This window comes from Nycticebus coucang, chromosome 1 (assembly GCF_027406575.1).
Source record: "Nycticebus coucang isolate mNycCou1 chromosome 1, mNycCou1.pri, whole genome shotgun sequence".
NCBI lineage: Eukaryota > Metazoa > Chordata > Mammalia > Primates > Lorisidae > Nycticebus > Nycticebus coucang.
The window spans coordinates 53995966-54017236 of NC_069780.1; the positions used below are offsets into that span (position 1 = coordinate 53995966).

Below are 21271 nucleotides of genomic sequence, written 5' to 3' on the forward strand. Positions count from 1 at the left end.
TGCAAGTATGGGGTACAATGAGCTGGTTTTATACACAATTTGAAATACTTTCATGAAACTGGTCAACATAGCCTTCACCACATTTTCTTAGTTATTGCGTTAAGATAGTTATATTCTACCCTTAGTAGATTTAACATGTACCCTTGTAAAATGCACCAGAAATGATTGTTTTGAAGGTGGCTTTAATTTTGGACAGAGGTATAATCAATTATAAATATGGGGTTCAAATTTATTTATTTGTTTAACAATAATAATTGAATCTATTCGTGGAGTACATAGTGATGTTTTAATACATATATTGTGTACTGATTAGATCAGGGTAAAATATTTTTTAAATCCTTTATTAATAAATAATGAAAGGTGATAAAACTGAAAAAATAAACAAATAATCTCTTTAAAAAAATCAAACATGGCTACCCAAATTAACTTAATAATGCAGTAGCCAACAGTTAAACTTTCTCTTCAAACATTAGCACTATATATATAAATCCTTCAGTCTAATAACTTTTTTAGAGAAAACTTCATTTTTAGATCAGGGTAAATATTATGTCCATCATCACAAACATTTATCTACTTGTTTGTATCGAGAACCTTCATTATCCTCCTTCTACCTATTTGAAACTGTATAACATATTATTGCTCACTATAGTGACCCTATAGTTCTTTAGAACATTGGGACTTACTCCTCCTAGCTATCTGTAATTTTATATCCTTTAACAAACATGAAGGGATAATGGTGCTGTGACATATACTATATGATGAGCCTCTTTGACAAGCCAGACAACAAAAATGTGTTTTTCTGCATAAAGGGGAATTATAATGAATCCTGCTAGGAGACTGCCCCATGCCTATGGGTTGGATTATGAAGAACTCAGAAGTTGTTTAGAAAATACAGGTTGACAAGAACTGAAGACTGTCCAGAGTAAGACAATTTAGGATGTAGTGGCAGAGCAAAACATTTATCTTTAAGACTCTTCTGGCAGCCCAAAAGACAAAAAGAGAAGAAACAGAAAATAATGGTGAGACAAAGGTAGCATCGGCAGAAAAGGAAAAGGAAGGCTTAGCTGAAGAGAGTTCACCACAGCCTGATGGCACTATCCAAATTAGGCAGGCAGAGCCAGTTTCCAGGGAGCTTCTATCCTGAAGCTAAAAAAGGACTGTCAATGATGAGCTCTGGACCAAGGTTGTGCCTCATAGAGGATTGTCTAGTCAATTTCTCAATCTTTTTTACTCAGGACTTCAGGGATGGGGAGGTGTTGTCCTTCCTAAATATGTATGTCATTCCTATCCTAGAGAACTTCTCTTGATTAAATTAGAATTCATTTGAAGATTCCATTTATCCTCTGTCCTGAACATCATGTCCAAAAGGAGCCCTAGCCATCTTTTTACCCCTGTCTTAATGCATACACCAGCTACTCTGTTCCAAGTTTTTTTCTTTTTTTTTTTTTGAGACAGAGTCTCACTTTGTTGCCCTGGGTAGAGTGCCCTGGCATCATAGCTCACAGCAATCCTTTTGTCTCAGCCTCCCAAGTAGCTGGGACTACAGGCGCCGGACACAATTCCCAGCTATTTTTAAAGATGTGGTCTTGTTCTGACTCAGGCTGGTCTCAAACTCCAGCACTCAAGCAATACACCCACCTCAGCCTCCTAGAGTCCTAATTACAGGCATAAGCCACTGCACCTGGCCACCCAGACTTTTTTTTTTCTGAGACAGAGTCTTACTATGTTGCCCTTAGTAGAGTCACAGATCACAGCAACCTCAAACTCTTGGGCTTAAGCGATTCACTTGTCCCAGCCTCCCAAGTACCTGGGACCACAAGCACCTGGCACAACGCCCGGCTATTTTGTTGTTTAGTTATCGTTGTTTAGCAGGCTCAGGCTATTTAAAACCCACCAGCGTTGGTGTATGTGGCCGGCATCATACACAGGTACTGAGCCACAAGTTCTTTTCTTTATTCCATCTTGTTTCACATAACCATGAGAGATAGATATTTTTATTCCCATTTATTCACACTGATAAATTGAGAGATCATGCACAAGCATCTCCTAAATGCTAATATATATGTCTTTGTATTCCCAGCATTGTGCATGTGGCTTATAATTGAACTGACAGCCCTGGGATTTTCTTAATGCCACACTACCTGTGTATTTACCTGCCTACCTCCAGTCTATGCCTTTTATAAGCAGGGTTAGTAAAGTGCTGTCCCCAGATTTTTGTGGGGCACATGATCCAGAGACATGTGTTTTCAGAATGGGAGATCCTCCTATGATGGCTGTAGTGAATAGTGGAAACTAACCAGGAATACAGTGTGGGGCAGTGGAGAGAGTAACTTTGGAGCTAAGAAGGTGGGTACTCACCAGCAGGCTCTATTCCCTTTGTGACCTTGCAGTTACTTAACTTCTTGGACTTCAGTTTATTCATTGGTATAATAGGAATAATAAAACCTACTTTGTAGAATTCTTATAAGGATTTAATGAGAAAATGTAAGTCTTTTTCTTTCTCTCCTTTCTCCTACCATCTTTTCTTTCTCCAGTTTATTTATGGCTATGTTTTTGTCAGAGGAATTGAAGGTTCAATTAAGATCTGGGTAATACTGAAAAGTGTTAAGAAGCTAGCATTTCGGGCGGCACCTGTGGCTCAGTGAGTAGGGCGTTGGCCCCATATGCCAAGGGTGGCGGGTTCAAACCCAGCCCCTGCCAAACTGCAACAAAAAAATAGCCGGGCGTTGTGGCGGGCGCCTGTAGTCCCAGCTGCTCGGGAGGCTGAGGCAAGAGAATCGCATAAGCCCAAGAGTTAGAGGTTGCTGTGAGCTGTGTGACGCCACAGCACTCTACCCAAGGGCAGTACAGTGAGACTCTGTCTCTACAAAAAAAAAAATAAATAAATAAAAAATAAAATAAGAAGCTAGCATTTCTCTTTATGGGTGGGCCTGGATACTACACTAGCTACTTTATATACATTAATTTAATTTGATCCTCAAAATCAAACTGAGAAAGGTTGAATGATTATGGCTCCTTTTTACAGATGAAGAAGTTGAACTCTGGACAATGTTAAATAATTTACAAATAAAAAGTCCCCATTTGATTCATCTGGACCCACAAACCTTGACCTCATGGTGATCAATTACTAATGTAGGGAGCAGCCATTTTACACAGCTCTATTCACAGTAGACACATATACTTTTCACATTTCTGATATTTAAAATATAAAAATATTTGCTCCTTTTAGATATGTTTCATTTAATGATGTTACAAATGAATACCTGTATTTTTGTTTTTTTAGAGTTCCTCTGCCTCGGCTAAGGAATATGATAAAAGATGTTGCCCAAACCTTAAAATTTATGTATGGTTCTTTAGATAGGTGAGTATGTCTTTGAATTGAATCTTAAGTGTTAAGTATATGGTTTTAAATCACCTTTTGCATTTAATACTGTTTAATGCCTTGTTTGGTGGCATGAGCAGTGGCAGTGATAGCAGCTTCTTTTTGTCTCTTCTTATTATTTTCTCATTTTTCATTATTGCCTTTTATTTTACAACTCTAGGCAGTTTTTCATTCAATCTATTCCTTTTTTCTTTTTTTCTCCTATATTACTTCAGTGAAATTTCTTTGTGAAATAGGTATAATCACGACTATATTCTGATTTGATATATTTCCATAGAGACAAACGTAAGAGTATTTCTTCACAACAGATGGAAAAAAGAATAGGATTCAAAATAAGTTTTTGTGGTCTTTTTTGCTTATGAGAACATTGTCATTTTCACTATCCTAAAATATGCTTCTTTCTCAAAAATTTTTAGTAAAAATTGTATGCACTATTGTGAAAAACAGTAGAGAAGGTATTCACTAGTTTCATTTGTGTCTTTCCATGTATTTGCTGAACAATATGAATATATACTTTTTTATATAAGTAGGTTCATATTATGCATCCTTTTCTGCTTTTTTAATCTTATAGTATAATATATCTTTCTTTATCTAAAGGAAGAAATTTGAGGTAACTGTTCAAAATTTATGCACACAAAATTATGGTTGGAAAAATATATCATTGTAAGTGGAAATTCTGAAAGTTCTAGTGCTTCTGAGAGCTAAAATGATATCTTTGCTTACAAAGCTTTAAGAATATGTTAATATATTATATATCCATCCAATAAAGGGCTCATAACCAGAATCTACAAAGAACTCCAGCAAATCAACAACCAAAAAGAAAATCTCATTAAAAGTGGACAAAAGACATGAACAGAAATCAAAAGAAAACAGACTAATAGCCAGCCAACAAACCTACAAAAAAATGTTCAACCTGTCCAATCATTAGGGAAATGCAAATCTAAACCACAATGAGATATCACCTAACTCCAGTGAGAATGGCTTTTTATCAAAAAGTCCCAAAATAACAAATACTGGTGTGGGCATTGAGAGATAAGAACACTCATATGCTGTTAGTGGGGCTGCAAACTACCCTGTTTCCCCGAAAATAAGACGTACTTACAGGAAAGATAAGACGTCCCCTGAAAATAAGACCTAGTGCACCTTTGGGAGCACACCTTAAAATAAGACACTGTCTTATTTTTGGGGAAACAGGGTAGTACAGGCTCTATGTAAATGAACATGGAGATACCACAAAGAACTTGAAGGAGGTCTACCATGTGATGCAGCAATCCCACTACTGGGTACCAAAGGAAAAAAAGACATTTTTTTTTTTAATTGTTAAATCATAGCTGTGTACATTTGTGCAATCAAGGGGTACAATGTGCTGGTTTAATATACAATCTGAAATAGTCTCATCAAACTGTTCAACGTAGCCTTCATGGCAGTTTCTTAGTTATTGTATGTAGACATTTGTATTCTGCATTTAGTAGGTTTCACCCGTACCCATTCTAAGATGCACCGTAGGTGTGGCCCCACCCATTATCCTCACTCCATCCTGACTTCCCCCTCTCTTTCCCTCCCTTGGCCCTTTCCCCATATTCTTGTGCTATAGTTGGGTTATAGCCTTCATATGAAAGCTGTAAATTAGCTTCATAGTATGGCTGAGTACATTGGATACTTTTCTTCCATTCTTGAGATACTTTGCTAAGAAGAGTATGTTCTAGCTCCATCCATGTAAGCATGAAAGAGGTAAACTCTCCATCTTTCTTTAAGGCTGCATAATATTCCATGGTATACATGTACCACAATTTGCTAGTCCATTCGTGGGTGGATGGGCACTTGGGCTTCTTCCATGACTTAGCAATTATGAATTGGGCTGCAATAAATGTTCTGGTACAGATGTCTTTGTTACATTGTGATTTTTGGTCTTCTGGGTATATACCTAGTAAAGGAATTATAGGATCGAATGGCAGGTCTATTTTTATATCTCTAAGTATTCTCCAAACATCCTTCCAGAAGGAACGTATTAGTGTGCATTCCCACCAGCAGTGTAGAAGTGTGCCCTTTCCTCCACATCCACGCCAACATCTCTGGTTTGGGGATTTTGTTATGTGGGCTACTCTTACTGGGGTTAGGTGATATCTCAAAGTAGTTTTGATTTGCATTTCTCTGATGATTAAGGATGATGAGCTTTTTTTCATGGGTCTGTAGATCATGCATCTGTCTTCTTTAGAGAAGTTTCTCTTCAAGTCCTTTGCCCGCCCTGAGATGGGATCACTTGTTCTTTTCTTGCTAATACGTTTGAGTTCTCTGTGGATTCTGGTTATTAAACCTTTATTGGAGGTATAACATGCAAATATTTTCTCCCATTCTGAGGGCTGTCAGCTTGCTTTACTATGTTCTTGGCTGTGCAGAAGCCTTTTAGTTTGATCAGGTCCCAGTAATGTGTTTTTGATACTGCTTCAATTTCCTGGGGAGTCCTCCTCATAAAATATTCACCCAGGCCAATTCCTTCAAGAGTTTTCCCTTCACTTTCTTCAAGTATTTTTATAGTTTCATGTCTTAAGTTTAAATCTTTTATCCAGTGAGAGTCTACCTTAGTTAATGGTGAAAGGTGTGGGTCCAGTTTCAGTCTTCTACAGGTTGCCAGCCAGTTCACCCAGCACCATTTGTTAAATAGGGAATCTTTTCTCCACTGAATGTTTTTAATTGGCTTGTCAAAGATCAAATAACGGTAAATAGCTGGATTCATCTCTTGGTTCTCTATTCTGTTCCAGACATGTACTTTTCTGTTTTTGTGCCAGTACCATGCTGTTTTGATCACTATCGATTTATAGTACAGTCTCAGGTCTGGTAGCGTGATTCCTCCTGCTTTGTTTTTATTTCTGAGTAATGTCTTGACTATTCAAGGTTTTTTTCTGATTCCATATAAAACGAAGTTTTATTTTTTCAAGATATTTAAAATACAACAATGGAGCTTTAACAGGAATTGCATTAAAATTATATATTGCTTTGGGTAATATAGACATTTTAACAATGTTGATTTTTCCCAGCCATGAGCATGGTATGTTTTTCCATTTGTTAACATCTTCAGCTATTTCTTTTCTTAAGGTTTCATAGTTCTCTTTACAGAAATCTTTCACATCCTTTGTTACACGTCCTTTGTTAGATAAACTCACAAGTATTTCATCTTCTTTGGCACTACCGTGAAAGGAATAGAGTCCTTGACTGTCTTTTCGGCTTTGCTATTGTTGGTATATATAAAGGCTACAGATTTATGGGTTTTGATTTTGTAGCCTGAGACATGGCTGTATTCCTTGATCACTTCTAAAAGTTTTGTAGTAGAATCCCTAGTGTTTTCCAGATATACAATCATGTCATCTGTGAAGAGTGAAAGTTTGATTTCTTCTGACCCTATGTGGATACCCTTGATCGCCTTTTCTTCCCTAATTGCAGTGGTTAAAACTTCCATTACAATGTTATCCCTTGCATCTTCTCAGACCATCATGGAATAAAAGTTGAACTCAGTAACAGGAATCTGCATACCCATACAAGAATATGGAAGCTAAACAACCTTATGCTGAAGGATAGATGAGTTATAGACGAGATTAAGAAGGAAATCACCAAATTTTTGGAACAAAACAACAGTAAAGACACGAATTGTGAGAACTTCTGGGATACTGCAAAGGCAGTCCTAAGAGGGAAATTTATAGCACTGCAAGCCTTCCTCAAGAAAATGGAAAGAGAGGAAGTTAATAACTTAATGGGACATCTCAAGCAACAGGAGAAGGAAGAACATTCCAACCCCAAACCCAGAAGAAAAGAAATAACCAAAATCAGAGCAGAAGTAAATGAAATTGAAAACAAAACAATTATACAACAGATCAATAAACCCAAAAGTTGGTTCTTTGAAAAGGTCAATAAAATAGATAAACTTTTGGCCAACCTAACCAGGGAAAAAAGAGTAAAATCTCTAATTTCATCAATCAGAAATGGTAAAGATGAGATAACAACAGACCCTTCAGAAATTAAAAAAATTGGAGGCGGAGCATGATAGGCGGACAGGACAGACATGTAGCCCACCTCTCCCAAGTCATCAGGTGAGAGGAAGGGGGGTCTGGACCTTTTACCCACGTGGATTATCGGTGTGGACAGACAGCTGGAGACACGCAGTGAATTGGCGGATTGCTGTATTTGTGGTGTAATTTAAAACCACAGTCTCTGTTGTAGAGATTTTTCCTGCTCAGCCGTGCTGGACAGCAGGACCCTCTCTCACAACTTGTAATTCCTGGCAAAACCCAATCCATGAAAATTTATTCCTGAGCTGAGCTTAGCACCCCAAAAGGGGTCCCACTCAGAGCCACAAGGGGCTAAGCAACCCAATGGAAAATTGAAGGGAAGGGATCCCGCCCAGGAAACAGACATTTTGAATTGTCTGAAATGGCGGACACCTTCCCCCAGAACAATAGGAGTGATTTAACAGACTGGACCATTCCGGGTGGGGAATATTGGTGTGGGCTGGTAGTTCAGGCTGTGTGGTGAACTGGTGGGTGGCTAGACTCAAAAGTCCAGATTCAAAAGTGAGACTCTGAGCACCCAAAACTGAGGATATGGTCTCCATGTGCTGTAGCTGCGGCAGCCAGCACCCTCCCCCACAGCCAATTGCAGTTGCCAGTTTACAGGAGAACGTGGGAGCAGAGTGGAAAGATTTATGAAGCGTGGACTCCTGCACCAACTTGGGAGGTTGGATAGGAGTGCTGTCTGGAACAGAGCCGCTGAGGTCGGACAATAATTAGACAATAAACTTTTACACAAACTGCAAAATGGGGATCAGCCAGGTAGGGTGGTTACTATGGTAATAGTGTAAACTATGAACCAGGTAGAAGCCAGGGAGCCGCTCACAGCGCCACCTGGTGTCCAGAAAGTATATTGCATTATAAATATATTCCTACGAAAGTTGATCCCTACATCATATATACAGATGTATATTTCTACATATATACAAGAATAATATTTTTGTGGTTGGTGCCCTTTTTTTTCTTTCTTTTCCTCATCATTTTCTTGCAGGAGCTATTAATTTTTTTATTTTTTTATATATACATTTTTATATTTATTTTTTTATTTTTAATTTTCTCTTTCTTTTTTTATAACTTTTTTGTGAACACCTCTTTTTTTTCCTTTTTCCCTTCTCTCTTGCTATTCTTCCCTTCTTATGGTTTCTGAGAGTGCTTACATGAGACCTTTAGAGGTTTTTTTGTTTGTTTGTTTTTTACCTTTTTTTCAATTATTTTACGATTATCATTATTTTTATTGTAGTTTTTTTTGTTGTTGTCTGTCTTTCTGATTGATTGTGCATCTGTGGGCTTGTGTGTCCTGTAGCCTTTTTATCTGTTTATTGGCTCATTTGGTCTCTATGAGTTTGGTGTGCTAAATCCTCAGGTTGGCTATTTTCCCTAACTACAATTTTCACATTCAGTAAGAACAAGGGGGAACAGGGGGCAACAGCTGATTGGAGACAGCTCTCAATAGAAGCCCCAGTCCGGAGGGGCAGATAACGACCAGAAAGAACCCACCACAGCTGCAGTAGGGGAGCCAAACTGAGAGATGAGATAGATAATTGCTCGTCTTCCCTGCTGAGGCAAGCTTCAACTCCAAAGAAACTATTTTCAGAGGTGGAGACAAGATGGCAGACTGAAGCCACCTTTCCACAGAAACTCCCATCCAGAAGGAGAGTTAAAGTACAGAAATTTAGCAAGTAACCTGGTGGATTAGAGCTGCACCAAGAGAGAAGGTTGAAGAACGCACATCAACCCCTCTGAGACGAGCTGCGACCCCAAGGATACAAACAAAAGGTACAAAATCGATCACCAAGCGGACGGGAATCCCCTCCCCCATGAGAATGGCTTGGAGTGCCCCACAAACAAATGAGCAGAGTTCAAAATATTTGCATTGTCAACAGACCCGTGCGATCCAGTAGCCAGAGACCTTTTAAGCTCTCCCACCTGAGATAAGTGCTGACTGAGACAATTGATTTGGACCTTTTGAACTGAGCTAATCTCCCGAAGACTATTCAAGTGGTGCCCAGGGTGTGTCGTTGTAGGAAGGTTTGATTTTCCTTTTCCAATTGTTGCCTGCGGGGGCAGGGGTGACTTAGTTGCTGGTATTTCTCCATAGCTGAGACTTGAACCCAGAGTAACTGTTTCACTAGTGTTGGAGAGTGACCAACTGACAACAAAACAGAACCACTTAGCCCCACCACACCAAATAGGTCCCCAGTTGCTCAGGCTGTAGCACTGTACAGGTCCAGGGGAAAGTCAAACGGTGTAAAATAATCATGGGGCGGAATCAGCGGAAAATCTCTAGTAACATGAATAACCAGAATAGATCAACCCCCCCTAAGGAAAGATATGGCAGATGTAACTGAAGACAAAGATTTTGAACACTTTCAAACTCTCAAAGAGAAAGAGAAATGAAGAACAAAAATGGATCATTATCTCAGAGAGCTCTGGGATAATTTGAAGAAGGCTAATATCCACCTCATTGGAATGCCTGAAAGTGATGAAGTGGCCTCGCAAGGCTCTGAGGCCCTTCTCCATGAAATTATGAAAGAGAATTTTCCAGACATGCCGAGAGATTCTGAAATTCAGATAGCAGTTTCAGAACCTCAGCACGATTCAATCCGAATAAGACATCCCCCAGGCATATCATAATTAACTTCACTAAAGTTAATATGAAGGAGAAAATTCTGGAAGCAGCCAGGCATAAGAAATCCATTACCTACAAAGGAAAGAATATTAGAATGACTGCAGATCTCTTCTGCTGAAACTTTTCAAGCCAGAAGAGGGTGGTTTTCGACTTTTAATCTCCTAAAGTAAAATAACTTTCAACCCCAGATCCTGTATCCAGCTAAACTGAGTTTCATTTATGATGGAGAAATTAAATGCTTTAATGACATTCATATGTTGAAGAAATTTGCCATAACCAAACCAGCTCTTCAGGATATTCTCAGACCTATCCTCCATAATGACCAGCCCAATCATCTACCAGAAAAGTAAACTCACTCAGAAACTTTTGATCAAGCTCCAACTTCCACACTGGCGAAAGGATTAAAAATGTCCACTGGACTTTTGAGAAACTCAATACCCAAAATTTTACCAGACTTATCAATATTCTCCATTAATGTGAATGGCTTAAACTGTCCTCTAAAGAGGCACAGGTTACCTGACTGAATACAAATCTCAGGCCAGATATTTGCTGCTTACAAGAGTCACATCTTACCTTACAAGATAAATATAGACTCAGGGTAAAAGGATGGTTGTCCATATTTCAGGCAAATGGTAATCAGAAAAATGCAGGTGTTGCAATTCTATTTGCAGACACAATAGACTTTAAACTAACAAAGGTAAGGAAGCATAAGAATGGTCACTTCATATTTGTTAAGGGTAATCCTCAATATGATGAGATTTCAATTATTAATATTAATGCACCCAACCAGAATGCACCTCAATTTATAAGAGAAACTCTAACAGACATGAGCAACTTGATTTCCTCCAGCTGCATAATAGTCAGAGATTTGAACACTCCTTTGGCAGTGTTGGATAAATCCTTCAATAAGAAGCTGAGCAAAGAAATTTTAGATTTAAACGTAACCATCTAACATTTGGATTTAGCAGACATCTACAGAACATTTCATCCCAACAAAACTGAATACACATACTTCTCATCAGCCCATGGAACATACACCAAAATAGATCACATCTTAGGTCACAAGTCTAACCTCAGTAAATTTAAAGAAATAGAAATTATTCCTTACATCTTCTCAGACCACCATGGAATAAAAGTTGAACTCAGTAACAACAGGAATCTGCATACTCATACAAAAACATGGAAGTTAAATAACCTTATGCTGAATGATAGCTGGGTCAGAGATGAGATTAAGAAGGAAATTGCCAAATTTCTGGAACAAAACGACAATGAAGACACGAATAATCAGAACCTCTGGGATACCACAGCGGCAGTTCTAAGAGGGAAATTTATAGCACTGCAAGCCTTCCTCAAAAGAACAAAAAGAGAGGAAGTTAACAACTTAATGGGACATCTCAAGCAATTGGAAAAGGAAGAACATTCCAACCCCAAACCTAGTAGAAGAAAAGAAATAACCAAAATTAGAGCAGAATTAAATGAAATTGAAAACAAAAGAATTATACAACAGATCAATAAATGAAAAAGGTGGTTTTTTGAAAAGTCAGTAAAATAGATAAACCTTTGTCTAACCTAACCAGGAAAAAAAGAGTAAAATCTCTAATTTCATCAATCAGAAACGACAAAGATGAAATAACAACACTCCTCAGGAATTCAAAACATCTTGAATGAATATTACAAGAAACTTTATTCTCAGAAATATGAAAATCTGAAGGAAATTGACTAATACTTGGAAGCATATCATCTTCCAAGACTTAGCCAGAATCAAGGGGAAATGTTGAACATGCCAATATCAAGTTCTGAAATAGCATCAACCTTACAAAATCTCCCTAAAAAGAAAAGCCCGGGACCAGATGGCTTCACGTCAGAATTCTACCAAACGTTTAAAGAGGAACTAGTACCTATATTACTCAATCTGTTCCAAAATAGAAAAAGAAGGAAGACTTCCCAACACATTCTATGAAGCAAACATCACCCTGATCCCCAAACCAGGAAAAGACCCAACAAGAAAAGAAAATTATAGACCAATATCACTAATAAATATGGATGCAAAAGTATTCAACAAGATCCTAACAAACAGAATCCAGTAACACATCCAACAAATTATACTTCATGACCAAGTCAGTTTTATTCCAGGGTCTCAATCCTGGTTCAGTATACATAAATCTATAAGTATAATTCAGCACATAAACAAATTAAAAAGCAAAGAGCATATGATTCTCTCAATTGATGCAGAAAAAGCTTTTGATAATATCCAGCATCCTTTCATGATCAGAACACTTAAGAAAATTGGTAAAGAAGGGACATTTCCTAAACTGATAAAGACCATCTACAGCAAACCCACAGCCAATATCGTATTGAATGGAGTTAAATTGAAATCATTTCCACTCAGATCAGGAACCAGACAAGGCTGCCCATTGTCTCCAGTGCTCTTTAACATTGTAATGGAAGTTTTAGCCATTGCAATTAGGGAAGAAAAGGCAATCAAGGGTATCCACATAGGGTCAGAAAAGATCAAACTTTCACTCTTTGCAGATGATATGATCATATATCTGGAAAATCAGGGATTCTACTACAGAACGCTTAGAAGTGATCAAGGAATACAGCAGCGTCTCAGGTTACAAAATCAACATTCCTTAATTGGTAGCCTTTATATATACCAACAATATTCAAGCTGAAAAAACAGTTAAGGACTCTATTCCATTGACAGTAGTGCTAACGAAGATGAAATATTTGTGAGTTTATCTAACAAAGGACGTGAAAGATCTCTATAAAGAGAACTATGAAACTGTAAGAAAAGAAATAGCTGAAAATGTTAACAAATGGTAAAACATACCATGCTCATGGCTGGGAAGAATCAACATTGTTAAAATGTCCGTACTACCCAAAACAATATACAATTTTAATGCAATCCCTATTTAAGCTCCACTGTCATACTTTAAAGATCTTTAAAAAAATAATACTTCATTTTATATGGAATCAGAAAAAACCTTGAATAGCCAAGACATTACTCAGAAATAAAAACAAAGCAGGAGGAATCACGCTACCAGACCTCAGACTATACTATAAATCGATAGTGATCAAAACAGCATGGAACTGGCACAAAAATAGAGAAGTAGATGTAAGGAACAGAATAGAGAACCAAGAGATGATCCCAGCTACTTACCATTATTTGATCTTTGACAAGCCAATTAAAAACATTCAGTGGGGAAAAGATTCCCTATTTAAGAAATGGTGCTGGGTGAACTGGCTGGCAACCTGTAGAAGACTGAAACTGGACCCACACCTTTCACCATTAACTAAGATAGACTCTCACTGGATTAAAGATTTAAACTGAAGAGATGAAACTATAAAAAGTACTAGAAGAAAGTGCAGGGAAAACCCTTAAAGAAATAGGTCTGTGCGAGTATTTTATGAGGAGGACCCCCGGGCAATTGAAGCAGCTTCAAAAATACACTACTGGGACTTGATCAGACTAAAAAGCTTCTGCACAGCCAAGAACACAGTAAATAAAGCAAGCAGACACCCCTCACAATGGGAGAAGATATTTGCAGGTAATATCTCCGACAAAGGTTTAATAACCAGAATCTACAGAGAACTCAAATGTATAAGCAAGAAAAGAACAAGTGATCCCATCGCCGGCTGGGAAAGGGACTTGAGGAGAAATTTCTTTGAAGAAGACAGGCTCACGGCCCAGAGACATATGACAAAAGCTCATCATCTTTAATCATCAGAGAAATGCAAATCAAAACTACCTTGAGATACCATCTAACTCCAGTAAGATTAGCCCAAATTGCAAAATCCCAAGACCAGAGATGTTGGCGTGGATGTGGAGAAAAGGGAACACTTCTACACTGCTGGTGGGAATGCAAATTAATACATTCCTTTGGAAAGATGTATGGAGAACACTTAGAGATCTAAAAATAGATCTCCCATTCAATCCTATAATTCCTCTACTAGGTATATTCCCAGACCAAAAATCACATTATAACAAAGATATTTGTACCAGAATGTTTATTGCAGCTCAATTCATAATTGCTAAGTCATGGAAAAAGCCCAAGTGCCCATCGATCCACGAATGGATTAATAAATTGTGGTATATGTACACCATGGAATATTATGCAGCCTTAAAGAACGATGGAGACTTTACCTCTTTCATGTTTACATGGATGGAGCTGGAACATATTCTTCTTAGTAAAGTATCTCAAGAATGGAAGAAAAAGTATCCAATGTACTCAGCCCTACTATGAAACTAATTTATGGCTTTCATATGAAATCTATAACTCAGTTATAACCAGGAATAGGGGGAAGGGGGAAAGGGAGGGCATAGGATGGGCGGTGGGAGGGTGATTGGTGGGATTACACTTGTGGTGCATCTTACAAGGGTACTTGTGAAACTTAGTAAATGTAGAATATAAATGTCTAAATGCAATAACTAAGAAAATGCCAGGAAGGCTATGTTAACCAGTGTGATGAGAACATGTCAGACTGTTTATAAAACCATTGTATGGTGCCCCATGATCACATTAATGTGCACAGCTATGATTTAACAATAATAAAAAAATTATTGGTGTGGGAATAGTGTGCCAGGGAGAGAGATACACACACAAAGGGCGGGGGTTGGGGGAAAGAGATAGAGAGAGAGAGTATCTTTTTTTCTGGATTGTATAATTCCAGTCACTTTTGAAGACCAGGGCATGGACTACATATATATCTGATGGAGGTGTCTTAAAGAAGTTTTGCCTAGTAAAATTCCTAAATAATAATATATATTAGCTTAAAATTCAGTGTTAATAAGACTAAGCCTTAATAGAAATATGTATCTTCTAATTAAATCCCCCAAATAGGGGCGGCCCCTGTGGTTCAGTGAGCAGGGTGCCGGCCCCATATACCGAGGGTGGCGGGTTCAAACCCAGCCCTGGCCAAACTGCAACAAAAAAAATAGCCGGGCGTTGTGGCAGGCGCCTGTAGTCCCAGTTACTCGGGAGGCTGAGGCAAGAGAATCGCCTAAGCCCAGGAGTTGGAGGTTGCTGTGAGCTGTGTGACGCCACGGCAGTCTACCCAGGGCAATAAAGTGAAACTCTGTCTCTACAAAAAAAAAAAAGAACTAAATCCCCCAAATAAAATTGATTCTCAAAAAAAAAAGAAATTCAAAAAATCCTTAATGAATATTACAAGAAACTTTACTCTCAGAAATATGAAAATCTGAAAGAAATCAACCAATACTTGGAAGTAGGCCACCCGTCAAGACTTAGCCAGAACAAAGTGGAAATGTTGAACAGTCCTATATCAAGTGCTGAAATAGCATCAACTATCCAAAATCTCCCTGAAAAGAAAAGCCCAGGACCAGATGGCTTTACGTCAGAATTCTACCAAACCATTAAAGAAGAACTAGTACCTATATTACTAAACCTCTTCCAAAATATAGAAAAAGAAGGAATACTACCCAACACATTCTACGAAGCAAACATCACCTTGATCCCTAAACCAGGGAAAGACCCAACAAGAAAATAAAATTATAGACCAATATCACTAATGAATATTGATTCAGAAATACTCAATAAGATCCTAACAAACAGAATCCAACAACACATCGAAAAAAGTATACACCACGACCACGTGGGATTTATCCGAGGCTCTCAGGCTGGTTCGATATATGTAACTCTATAAATGTAATTTAGCACATAAACAAACTAAAAAGTAAAGACCATATGATTCTCTCAATTTGATAATATCCAGCATCCCTTCATGATCAGAACACTTAAGAAAATTGGTATAGAAGGGACATTTCTTAAACTAATAGAGGCCATCTACGGCAAACCCACAGCCAATATTGTATTGAATGGAGTTAAATTGAAAGCATTTCCACTTAGATCAGGAACCAGGCAAGGTTGCCCATTGTCTCCATTACTCTTTAACATTGTAATGGAAAAAAAGACATTTTATAGCAAAGACATCTGAAGCACAATTCTCAATTGCAAAGATGTAGAAACAATCCGAAGTGCCTATTAATACATCAGTAGATTAATAAAATGTGGTTTGTGTATACCATAAAATACTACTCAGCTATAAAGACTCTGATGAACTAATACCTTCTGTAACAGCCTGGATGAATTGGAAACCATTCTTCCACGTAAAGTGTCACAAGAATGGAAAAACAAACACCACATGTATTCAGTATTAAATTGGAACTAATTGATCAATACTTACATAAGGAAATAAGACTCATCAAAAATTAAGTATGTGGGAGGAATGGGTAAATTCACACCCAACGGGTATAATACATGCTATGTGGATGATGAGCACACTTACAACTTTGACTCAAACAGTACAAAAGCAATTTTGTACTCCTGTATAAATATTCCAAAACAAAGTTTTAAAAAGGGAAACATAATTTTAAAAAAGACTATATTAATATTAAAATCCAAAGACAGTTTGTACTTTTTAGCAAACCATAGTGTTATCAATTCTCTGTTTATCTGCAGTGTATCTTTGTTGTCATTGTTCTTAGTGCATCATAAAGGAATTTTCTGTAATTGTATCATCTGAGGAAAGTATCTGGTTTGCAGTGTTCTCCTTTAAAGGAGCTTTGAGTATGTACATCCATCTCAAACCCAATGATTTATCAGCATTTTCCAAAGGATCTACAAAGGATTAGGAATCTGAAAACAGTTCTTTTACCTTCTGCTAATAAGAAAATTAATAGCCACTGAAGAGTAAGTATATGATTATAAACAACTTCCTTAAATTTATAATAGAGGAGCCAACTTTGCAATATTTTGCTCTAACTGAAGCTGTTTCCATAAAATCAGAGATTATCAAAGATTTCTGACATGAATTTCATCTTGAAATTTAGCTTCCATTAATTTGGGAGTATCTTCAAGATGGCAGCAAATTTAACTTGTTTCTACTTATTCAAATGAAAATTTGAAGAGTAAACTAAGATAGTAAGTGTGAAGATCTATTGAGCTCTTAAAACCAAAAAGCAGTATCGATCCAAGTGTTATTAATAGTCATTTTACAATAATTTTTTTTCTTTTTCTTCCTTTTTTTTCTTCTCTTTTTTTTTTTTTTTGTAGAGACAGAGTCTCATTGTACAGCCCTCCGTAGAGTGCCGTGGCGTCACATGGCTCACAGCAACCTCTAACTCTTGGGCTTACACGATTCTCTTGCCTCAGCCTCCCGAGCAGCTGGGACTACAGCCCGGCTATTTTTTTGTTGCAGTTTGGCCGGGGCTGGATTTGAACCCACCACCCTCGGCATATGGAGCCGGCGCCCTACTCACTGAGCCACAGGCGCCGCCCTACAATAATTTTTGTAACAAAGTTTTTCTGATTATGAATGATATAAAGGGTGCATTGTAAAAAAAAATTATGAAAAGACCAAAATCTCTAAAGACTTAATTATCTTTTTGAAATTGTGAGCTGGTTAGTTCCCTAGGAGCCACAAAAAATTGATTATGTATTAACAGATTAATGTTGTGATCTAATTATATAACACTGTCCTTCACCAATTCATCAGCAAATTCAGTTAGTCTGTTTCTAAAACATATGTCCAACCCATGCATTTACGTGAGACCTTTCTGACCTCAGATCTCAAACCCTGTGCACTATACTGCACACTGGCAATAACTTCTCCTCATACCTGGGGTGCTTTTTCCTCTTGCTGCATCCTCATGACATTGGAATATCAACTCAAGTCCCGTTCTCAGAGATTTTTTTCCAACCATTTAATCTAAAATAGCCAACCTTGTCATTGAGCAAGAGACATGGATAGAACCTTCTCTGAGGAAGATAGACAAATGGTTAACAAACATTTGAAAAAATGCTCATTGTCCCTGATCATCAGAGAAATGCAAATCAAAACCACCTTGGGATATCACCTAACCTCAGTGAGAATGGCCCACGTCACAAAGTCTCAAATCTGCAGACGCTGTCATAGATGTGGAGGGAAGGTAACACTTTTACACTGCTGGTGGGACTACAAACTAATACAACCTTTTTGGAAGGAAGTATGGAGAATCCTCAAGGAACTCAAATTAGACCTCCCATTTGATCCCACAGTCCTGTTACTAGGCATCTACCCAGAAGAAAAAAAACACTTTATCATAAGGACATTTGCACTGATTGTTTATCGCAGCTCAATTTACAATTGCCAAGACTTGGAAACAACTTAAATGCCTATCAACTTAGGAACGAGTATGTTTACAGTGGAATAGTATTTAGCCATAAAAAAGATGGAGACTTTACATCTTTTTCTTTACATCTTAACTTGGGTGGAACTGAAATACATTCTAAAGTCTCACAAGAATTGAAAAGCAAATATCTATTGTACTTAATACTAATGTGAAGCCAGAAGATGGGCTAATAGACTCCTACATAAGAGAAAAACTCAATTCAATTCCAGTTGGGGGGAGGGAGAAATGAAGGAGGAGGTGGAGAGGAGGGGATCGGTGTGCTCCCATTTAATGGGCACAATGTAAGGGTATATGGCATACCTTTTGGGTGCAGGGTACTACCTAACAAATGCAAATATTGTCACCTAGTTGTTTATACCCTCACATTAACCTGAAATTAAAAATAAAATAAAATAGCCAACCACTCCACCACCCATATGCATCATCCTGTTCCCTACATTGTCCTTTGTATGAACTCATGTTTTTTACTGTTTTGTCCATTTGTCTTCACTAGAATGTGAACTCCACAGGACCTCGTTGTCTTTTGTCTTGATACTTTTACTGCTGTACCTCCAGCAATGAGAATAGTGCCTGGAACATAGTAGGCACCTCAAATATTTGTTGTGTGAATCAGTGAATATTATTTTGATATGCTAATAGTATATGTACCAGTTATTGTATAATTCAGTAAGCTGTCCCAATGGGTGTTGCAGTTAATGTTGTATTACCTTTACATGACTAAAATCAAGTACTTAATTTTCTCTTTCTCGTCTTTGTTTTTTTTTTTTTTTTTAGTTCTTTAATAATTTGCCTTCAGTAGTGAAGAGAGGAAGATATACTTATGCTTATATATTTACTAAGTACCAGTGAGTAATAAACATAATAAGAACTTACGTCTGTTTACTAGGTATTTTTGCAAGTAAGTTGGATTATGTTAACCCCCTTTTTACAGAGTTGGATACCAAATTTCAGGGAGAGCTTAGGGGGGTTGCCTTTGGTAGCTACCTAGTAAGAGCAGTGATATGATTCAAAGCCATATCTGTTCTATTACAGGGGTCAAAATCTCCTTTTTATTCCATGTTGCCTGAAAGATATTAGGAATTGTAAGTGGTTGAAAGATAGTAAGAGGTAAAAGCAACTTAAATTTTTTACAAAAGGGGTACTTCATTGCTTTCTATTGTAGATATGCCACTCATGTTAGCCCTGTGGTTCTTCCATAGTACAATCAACTCCATACATGGACAGGATGAATTTCTTAACATACTCTATCAGTAACATTATAGCAGTGATTCTTATTAAGGAGGGAAGAGTGCAGAAGAGATAGAGAGTTGGGAAAGATACAGTCTCCTTAGGAATGCACAGAAAATGACCACCATTTCCATATGTTGTTCTAACTTACAGCTCTTATTTCTTCAGTGCCTTTTGCCAGGTTGAGAACGTTCCTCGTTTGGATCATTTTTTTAACTTGTTCTTTCGAAGAGCATTTCAGCCTGCTAACCTACATTGCAGCAGCAGTCTCAGTGCTCAGCAGTATGACGCTTCCAGTGCAGTACTTTTAGACAATCTCCCTGGAGTTCGGTGGCTCACACTTCCACCAGAAATCAAGGTAATCTTAGGTGTTAAAAATAAGAATCATAACCAGTTACCTTATTATAATCTTTTACTTTCTTTTTTTGGTGCTTTTTGTTATTATAGAGATTATGGGTAAGAATTAAAGAGGCAATTGGTTGATGAAAGAGATCCAGTATGGTAAACTTAGAAAGACAAATTATCCTTCGTAAATAGAAATTAGCTCTCTCATCTTAGTTTAAATTTAATCTATGTCCAAACTTAGAATACTTTTCAAGTGTATCTTTGCAATTTTGTGACTTTGATTTTATAACACAAGGTTTTCAAGTTTGGATTGTTTCTATATACATTGAAAGTGGATGAGATCATTGACTAACAACAATATTCTCAATTAAACTAAAAAGTTCACTAATCTAGCAAAATCTTTTTATATGAACATTTGTGATTAGCTTTTGGCTTGTGTAAGTAGCTTACCAAAGCTAAGACTTCATGATGGTTAAGTATTATCAATTTGACTTAATTATAGCTGTTATACCCAGAACAACTTCATTTTTAAATGACTGACAAGATTATTTTTGCTATTTCAATCAATTTGGATCACCACATAATCTTTTTAACTACGACGTTAAATGAGGCTCTGTGCCATAGTCACTTCCCTGCCCATTATGAAACCCAGCACCATTGTGCCTATTATGGCATAGTCCTAATAGGCATAGTCTAATTCATTAAATTAGAATTGGGAACCTGATTCCTAGTCTTACTTATCTTGAAACTCTACAATGAATGATCAAGTAAATGCCTTTTTGATAGTTTAATAATTATGTAAATTGATGTATCAATTGCTTTGAGAGGAAATAATGGCACCTACTTCATAAAGGAGTTATGAGTTACTGCATTTGAAGTGCTTAGAGTTATGTCTGGTGTATTGTAGATGTAGTTGTGCGAGCATTACTATGTAATTATTATATGAAAGGGGTTGAGGTATTAGTGCATGTTTAAAGGAAACTTTACCTTCTGGTATTTTTGTCCTTAGCTCTGTCAAGTGCCTGGTAATGCATCTTTTGATATCTCAGGTCAATAATTACCATTTTCTTAAATCATATAAAAACTAAAAAAGTATGAGATAAATGCAGTAGAGCCTCCATATTTGACCACCTCCTAAAGTTGACCTAATCTTCATAGACCAGACATGCACCATATGTTCTCAATGGAAGTTCCTTAGGTTGACCACCTTCATATGTTGACCAGTTTGTTATAGTCCTTTGGGTGGTCAACTTACAGAAGTTCTAATGTAATTCTACCTCACCAGTGTTTTCTTAAGAAAATATAAATATTCAACATAGTTAGAAAGTAACTAGAGAACTTTACCTTTAAAAGAAAAAGATCCTGGCTCCAAAAGCTGTCTCATGCCCATTCTGGAGTGTTTTTCCTTGGACCCAGGACCACTTTTGTAGGTAAGA

General features: G+C 37.3%; 1 protein-coding gene across 1 annotated transcript in view; it reads left to right on the forward strand.

Annotated features, from left to right (window-relative positions):
• The window catches only part of INTU (inturned planar cell polarity protein), a 104540-nt gene that overhangs the window by 44158 nt on the left and 39111 nt on the right, over positions 1 to 21271 (forward strand). The window contains exons 7-8 of the mRNA XM_053577691.1: positions 3284 to 3361; positions 19659 to 19848. Coding sequence (XP_053433666.1) covers positions 3284 to 3361; positions 19659 to 19848 — 268 coding nt within the window. The remainder of the gene's footprint in view (positions 1 to 3283; positions 3362 to 19658; positions 19849 to 21271) is intronic.